The 8,371-nt window shown below is 40.0% G+C and overlaps 1 protein-coding gene across 1 annotated transcript in view; it reads right to left on the reverse strand.

The window, feature by feature from the left end:
• The window catches only part of ELP2 (elongator acetyltransferase complex subunit 2), a 43,905-nt gene extending 35,721 nt beyond the window's left edge, over positions 1–8,184 (reverse strand). Inside the window, exons 1-3 of the mRNA XM_082852720.1 lie at positions 7,912–8,184; positions 4,829–4,907; positions 1,797–1,867 (exon numbers count right to left, since the gene is read on the reverse strand). Coding sequence (XP_082708846.1) covers positions 1,797–1,867; positions 4,829–4,907; positions 7,912–8,049 — 288 coding nt within the window. The 5' untranslated portion in view covers positions 8,050–8,184. The remainder of the gene's footprint in view (positions 1–1,796; positions 1,868–4,828; positions 4,908–7,911) is intronic.
• Between the last annotated feature and the right edge of the window lie 187 nt (positions 8,185–8,371).

Here is an 8,371-nt window from a genome sequence, read left to right on the forward strand (position 1 = left end):
CCTTTCATCCTCCTCCCTGTTTGGCCTCACATTCTACTTTCCCGTCCGTCTCTAAGTTCGCTGTCTGCCATCAGATACTCAGCCTGCAATCCTCTCTACTGACAGAAGCGTAGGGCAGCACTGAGGAAAGAGTCTTGCAAATCTCAACTCAAGGTCTCAAAAATGAGTGCTCAAATGGCTCTCTCTGGATTCCTCTGCCAAGGTAAATCCAAACAGGAGCTGCTTTGCTACACAACCATTAGAACTCTCATTCAAGTCTAAGTGACCCCACAATCCCCTCCTCCACACCTGCCCCCTGTCTCTGGCTGGCAATACAAGTAACATGTTAACAACTGAATTCCACATCTTCCCTCTAACTTGCCTATTTTGCTTTGTAGAAGTATCTTTCTTCCAGAGCCCTGAGCCAGAATCCCACTCTTTTTGATTTCTCACTCCTCTACCCAATAGCTCCCTACTCCTTCGACAACTAGTCAATGCCAAAATCATTTTCCTTCAAAAATATATTCCGTATCTCTTCCTTCATATTTTTTTCCTATCCTAATTTGGCACACTCCTGTCATTCATCTTCTTCGGTATTCATACTCCACTGGTTAGAAATCCTCAATGACTTCCAAATGCCTGCCAATAAAAAACAAACTCTTGAAGCAAGTATTCAAATTCTCACGAGATCTTCTCCTTCTCTACTTCTCTAATATTACAGCCCATAAGTGTTATCTAGAAACATTTCCAAAACTATGTTCCTCAAAGTTACAAGGGATACTAAAAGATCTGAAGGAAGAAAAAAAATCAGACTTGAAGTAAGTTTAGGAAATATTAGTTAAACAAAGATAAGCAGGTTTTTCCATATCAGAACTTTTCAGAGTCTTCACTATGCTCACAGGCATTGTGATTCTCTAAGAGAAGTATATGATATGCATTGTTTCCCAAACTTGACTGGCCACAATCAATAACTGAGAGATGAATAATTCTCTGAACAAGCTCTGGAAAGCCCTGCCCTTAAAACATCTTAGGCTTTGGTTAACACTGGATACTTCTGAGCAAATGGTCTCCTTTCTTACCTGCACTTTGATTCATATATTTTCCCTACCTGGAACCCTCACCACTTTAATGTTTCCTAAGGAAATCATCTCACACTATCACACCTAACCGAAAGGCCGCCTCTTAAATCTCTAGTGAACTTCCACGGCAGCATGGTTGTGGTACAGCAAGTGAAATCACCCACCCAGAGCCACCTTTGTACTTCAGTTATTCAAGTGCATTTTGCCTTCAAAACTATGTACACGATTCATGAATAGGATTCTGCCTCATCTACTACACCTTCCGCATGGCAGATGTTCAAACATATGATGCACTAACTTTACATTTTTAATCTTTGCTTGTGACTAGAAACAACCTAAATGTCTATCAGTAGAGGTCCATACACACCCAGTATTGCATATTATAACATCACTCAGAATTATGTAAATCTATATCCATGTGATAACTGCTGTCCTATGCACAGAGCAGTATTAATTTTTGCTACCAATGAAAACAAGACAAACATACCCTGTAAGAGCAGTCTGAAAATTATTCCAAATGATGAGAAATTCACAGAAATGACTGACAGCATATGAATACAGAAGGTTACAGGGAAGGGTACAAGGCCTGTGAAGTATGGAATATACAGGATCTGGATTACTGACAAGCAAGAATGAGGAAACTTCATAAAGGAAGAACACAGTAGAAATGAGGGAAAAGACTGAAAATAAAAGTAGATATAACAGTCATTTCTTATAACCATAAACATATCTACCCACCTGATTATTCTCTGTTTCCCAGTGAATCACTTGATTATCAGATCCTCCAGAAACTAATTCAGTAGAAGGAGCTGAAAAAAAATCATACCTCAGTAAACATTTTAATTCTTTTCCAGCTATTTTGAAAAATTTCAAAGCTATAGAAAAGATAAAAGAAAACTCATACACCTTTACCTAGCTTCACCAGCTGTTTAGATTTTGCCATATTTGCTCAATTATCTTGCTCTATGTACACACACACACCCTTTTTGTTTTTGACAAACGATTTAAAAATAAGTTGGAGGGGCTTCCCTGGTGGCGCAGTGGTTAAGAATCTGCCTGCCAATGCAGGGGGATGTGGGTTCGAGTCCTGGTCCAGGAAGATCCCACATGCCGCGGAGCAACTAAGCCAGTGCGCCACATCTACCGAACTTGTGCTCTAGAGCCTGCGAGCCACAACTACTGAGCCCACATGCCACAGCTACTGAGCTTGCATGCCACAACTACTGAAGCCTGCCTGCCACAGCTACTGAAGCCCGCGCACCTGGAGCTTATGCTCCACAACAAGAGAAGCCACCACGATGAGAAGCCCACACACCGCAACGAAGAGTAGCCCCTGCTCGCCACAACTAGAGGAAGCCTGCGTGCAGCAACCAAGACCCAACGCAGCCAAAAACAAATAGATAAAATAAATAAATTTACAAACAAACAAACAAAAATAAGTTGGAGACATGATGACCTCTGATCCTTAAATATTTTACCATTTTTCCCAAGAACTGGAACATTCTCCTGCATTACCACAATACAATTATCACATTCAACAATTTTAACATTGATACAGTATTGTTATGTAATACATAATCCATCTTAAAATTTCCCCAAATTGTCCCAGTAATGTATTTTATAACTTTTTTAAAGTTAGAATCTAAGGACCACACATTGCGCATTTGGTTGTCACATCTTTTTAGTCTCCTTTAATCTTGAATAGTTTCCCAGTTCCCTCCTTTTTTGTGACAATGAGAGTCCAGGCCAGTTGTTTTGCAGAATGTCCCTCAATCTGGATATGTCTGGTTGTTCCCTCATAAGATTCAGGCTAAACACTTTTGGCAGAAATAACACATATGAGACATTACAGTCAGCTGCTGCTATCAAGTAGTACATGACATATTTTTGAGATCACATTTCAAAATACCTCTTTTAAACATTTACAACTTTTTGTTGAAGACAGACGAGAAAGGGAGTAAGAACCAAAAAAGGGGGAAATAATCTAACATAATTTTGGTTTGGATTTTGCATCCATTTGCTTCTTCTGGCTTATGTCTAGATAGTTAGGTTAAGAAGCTGGGGGACTGTCAAAAGAACATTACATTTATACTCAGAAGTCCCAGGTTCACGTCCTAACCCTGCTGCCAGCCAGTTGTGATCTTGGACTTTAATTTCTTCATGTGTCACAGAAATTAAGCCATTTACCTAACTATGTGATTTTGATAATTACTATAAGGTACATGAAGGTAATGTGTTAAAAATCAGACACTTTAAAAATATGAAATGGTATTATTAGAATTTTATATGTCACTGATACCTGGGTTAGAAAGAATACATGAGTTATCTGACAGTGGAGCCAAATCTGAGAAAACCAATCATAATAGAGATTACAGTGATACACAAGCAGTTCATTTTACGTAACCTCACTTTTAAAGGGAAAATAAAACATACAAGCCCAAATTAATATTTTATAACAAATCCCTATACTGAGATTCAAGTAGTCTTTGATGTCATTTGGTGGCAGTTAATATAATTACAATTGTGTTTTAGTATCTGCACTAACAGCCACTCTTTCTAAGATTTAATGGTTTTTACTGACCTACTGAGACTAATCCTGTATCACCAACCGAGGTAAGTAGTTTATTAAACATTTTTTTTAATGTCACAGATAAAAATCATAACCAAGTCGCACTAATTCAGGAAATTCTGCATTTGTGCCTAGCTCAGAATGCTCTCAAAACATATTTAATAAACAGAATAATAAATAAAGTTAATTGAGAATCCATAAAAATACTACTGGAGGTATATTTAAGACACCTGAGGAAATTCCATAGGATTTTAGAAGTCCACCTAAAAGCATTCTTAATTAAAAATTCTGGAACTATGGAATCTTAGAGATGGAAGAGACCTGGAGATAATCTAGTCCAGCAATTCTCAGACATTTTGATATCAGGATTCCTTTATACTCTTAAAATTTTTTCAGGACCCCAAAGACCTTTTGTTTATATAGGCTATATTTACCAATATTAACCACATTAGAAATTAAAACTGAGAAATATGAAAAATACTTGTTTATTAGTTTACTTAAAAATAACAATGAACCCCATTAACATAAATAACATTTTTATGGGGGGGAACCCTGTATTTTCCAAAACAAAAAATTAGTAAGAAGAAAGGCACTGTTTTATATTTCAGCAAATCTCTTTAACGTCTGACTTTATTAGAATACAGCTGGATTTTCATATCTGCTTCTGTATTTAATCTGTTGCAATATCCCACACCATGCAGCCACTGGAAAATGGCACTGCATACTTGTGACGGAATGAGAATGAAAACTAGGAATAACTTATTATTATTCCGAAAATAATTTTGACCTCACAGGTGTCAAGAATCACTCAGGGTCCCCGGATTCAGTCCAAACATTTACTTTTCATATGTTACTAAGATGAAACTGGGGTCAAGAGAGATGCAATGCCCTGCCTAAAAAAACAATAGTTTGTCTGTGGTAGAAAGAGACCTAACAAGCCAAATCTTTTGAATCCCAACCTGGGCCTCAACACAGGCCCTGATTACAGGCTTTGGATCAAAAGCAATGGTGGGGTCTTGCCTCAGTAATGGGTTGCCTCTACCTTCATCCTAAGCACCACTGTGTTATCTATGCTTCAATTGCTATAAAATAAAAGTACAGGTAAGATAGTTCACTGGGCATACCATTTTTCTTCTATTTTCTAACTGCATAATATCAGATAAGCTAATGCTAAATTAAGAAAAGTCAGATTAATACTTACAACCATCCTGTTTACAAATCCACTGTATGCAGTTGACTCGAGCAGTGTGACCATTCAGGTTGGTAATAACAACACTTTTCTTTAGAGAAGAAAACACTTGTTAGTAAATTAGGATTTATCCTACAGAGGAATTAATGAATTAATAAAAATCAGATTTCAGTGTTTTTGATGCTAATAAAAAGTTCAGTATTACTTCAAACAGAATCACCTTCCTTTATGAACTATTAACCATGGCTTAAATCATCCATTCACTTTTTAATTCATTCCTGCTTTTCTCCCCACTCCACATTCACTCACCTCTGTCCTCTTCTTGTCTGGGAAGCCTGTCTTGAAATCCCAGACCAGATAAGGACCTTGTTCCCACATATCTTAGGGCCTACTTCTACCATGCTTGCACCAATTAGAGAATTTGGTTGACAAAAAAACCCTTCAAGAGAGGAATTCGTGATTAATGGATACAAATTCGTGGCTCACTTTGTATGCCTTGGCTGATCTGGTGTTGGGTTCTTCAGCCTTAATGACCCAAGGTCACCAGGCCACAACTACTAAGGTCCTCAAACATCAGATCCCTTCAGGGCCTACAGCCAGGTTCCCTGCAGACCCTCAGATTGCTGCTTTCACCAATGTCACTCCACACTTGGGCTTTTCTTCCCCCACTGCTGAAGACTCTATTCCTACTGAGCCCTCCACTTTATAGGCCCTTTCTCTATTGATTGCCTAGAGCACTGGCTTGATACCTACTTGTATGTCAACAGGAATTCTCATGGCTGAGAAAAAGGTTTACAGGGGTAAATGTGCATAAACTAACATATTTCACATATGGGTTGAGGTTAGGAAACAATTTAAAGCATTTCATTGTCTTTCTCACTAGAATCAGAATTCCTTGATGGGCAAGAGTCATTACCCATTATCTTTGTGTCATCAGCACTCAGTTCAAGGTTAGCCCATAAAGGGTCTTCAAAAGTTTGCTGAATGAACATCACCCCCAAAACTTTACTTTAGCATCTGACGTGTTCTTATTCTTATATTTCATTAAATACCCAGCTAACAAATATTTAACAAAACAAAATAAGTACTTTTTAGGCTCCATATACTTTTTTTTGATGTTAAAATCCCCTAACATGGCCAGCAGATTATCATTAAAAATAAAAATGTGATAGAGGGCATGGGGCACAAACCCATTAAACAGCTGCAGAAAGACAGGCTTCCAAAGCCTTGGTTAATAGCCATTGTAAAGTTTACCCTTGGTTTTAAATGCTTTATCTTGCCAGTTAACAGTGCATGGTAATAACAAAACAAAAACTGGGAGGAGATGAGCAAGCTCAAGATAAGAAAAATGAATACAATTATTTCATTTATAAGTTCAAATCTGCAACGGATATGAGGATGACGGAATTTTTTTAAATTGAAGTATACTTGATTTACAACATTTCAGCTACATTTCAGTACAACAAAGTGATTCAGTCATATATATATATGTATTCATTTTCAGATTCTCTTTCATTGTAGGTTATTACAAGATATTGAATATAGTTCCCTGTGCTATACAGTATGTCCTTGTTGTTTATCTATTTTATATATAGTAGTGTGTATCTGTTAATCCCAAACTCCTAATTTATCCCTCCCCCCTTCCCCTTTGGTAACCATAAGTTTGTTTTCTATGTCTGTGAGTCTATTTCTGTTTTGTAAATAAGTTCATTTGTATCATTATTTAGATTCCACCCATAAGCAATACCATACGGTATTTGTCTTTGATTTACTTCACTTAGTATGATAATCTCTAGATCCATCCATGTTGCTGCAAATAGCATTACCTCATTCTTTTTTATGGCTGAGTAATATTCCATTGTATATATATATATACCATATCTTTATCCATTCATCTGTTGATGGAAACTTATGTTGCTTCCATGTCTTGGCTACTGTAAACAGCACTGCTATGAACAATGGGGTGCACATATCTTTTTGAATTAGAGTTTTTGTCTTTTCCAGATATATGCCCAGGAGTGGGATTGCTGGATCATACAGTAACTCTATTTTTAGGTTTTTAAGGAAACTCTACACTGTTCTCCATAGTGGCTACACCAATTTACATTTCTCCCAACACACTGTAGGAGGAGGGTTCCCTTTTCTCCACACCCTCTCCAGCATTTATTGTTTGTAGACTTTTTGATAATGGTCATTCTGACCCGTGTGAGGAGAAACCTCATTGTAGTTTTGATTTGCATTTCTCCAATAATTAGCGATGTTGAGCATCTTTTCATGTGCCTGGTGGCCATCTGTATGTCTAGGATGATGGAATTTTTAATCAAATTAATAAAGCAGTGAGATAAGAAAAACATAATATCTATCTCCTGCACTGCATTTTAATTTCCAGCACTTTACTTTTTATACTGAGGCTCCTTTTGAGAAGCAACACTAACTGCATTGTCCAAAATTAGCCAGGGGGGATGAGGTCATGATGAACTCTGGGAAGAATGCAGAAACTAGTCACTTGAGAAGTTTGATAGGGAAAAGGCCAAGGGTGCAGTTCAGGGAATGGGTAAGTCCTGCCTTACACCTAGTGCTTAGGGTCCCCATCCCCTATGACCTTTTCCCCAATGGCACTTTCTTTAAAATGTCCATTCTGAAAGCTAAAACACAAGTGATATGTCTTTGAAATTCAAGAAAACAAAAGCTTATTGGGTAACACTAAGGGAAACACAGAAATGAGACAGCATCTGTGTGATAGCTTCAACCCATACCTAAACTGCACATCTTTTAAAGCTCAAACTGATTCTTTAACAGTACTACAGTTCCCACAGGCGGCTTCGGAAAAGGTTGTCATCATTTGAGATTCTACCTGGGGCTAACAGGCCACTGGTAGGACATGGTGACCCCAGGCTGACGCAGCGCACGAGAGGGCGAGGGGCGAGTCTCGCTCTCCAGAGCCAGACTCCTCGCCCAGACACCCTCTCCGAAGCGGACAGGACAGCACACCCGGTCTCCACACTCTGGAGCGGCGTCTACAGTCCGCCCCAAGAACACCCAGCATATTTGGCCCCAGAAGCACACGGGGTCGGGCGTATGGCCACTTCTCTTACCTGAGGGTCATAGAGCACCACGGAACAGGACGTGCCGAAGGCCAGAAGTCCTCCGGGCCCGGAGGTCCAGCTCAGGGCTCCCCGCACCCGGTTCGGGCAGCAAAACACGTGAGAGGTCTCCAGCACAGGTGCCACCATGTTGCTGCCTGGTCAACGGCCGAAAGCTGGGCACGCACTTCCGCCCTCGGAGCGGAACTGCTCGGCCGCCGCGTCTCCCGCTGGCGTTATCCGCACCGCGTTTCCAAGGCGGCCGGGGGCGGGACGGGGGCGACCCCACCCACCTCCCCTGCCAGTGGTCCTCAGTGCCCGGTTGCCTCTACCAGCGCCTGTCTCCTGGATCTTGGCCCAGGCAGGGCACAAGCACGGCCTCCGTCCCAGGAGGGAAGACCTGACCGGAACAGCTCAGGACGCTCTAGAAAGATCCGGGGCTCGTGTGCCAGGGCGGCGGTAGGAGCATTCC

The sequence above is a fragment of the Leucopleurus acutus genome, assembly GCF_964270905.1.
Source record: "Leucopleurus acutus genome assembly, chromosome: 13".
NCBI classification, from domain to species: domain Eukaryota; kingdom Metazoa; phylum Chordata; class Mammalia; order Artiodactyla; family Delphinidae; genus Leucopleurus; species Leucopleurus acutus.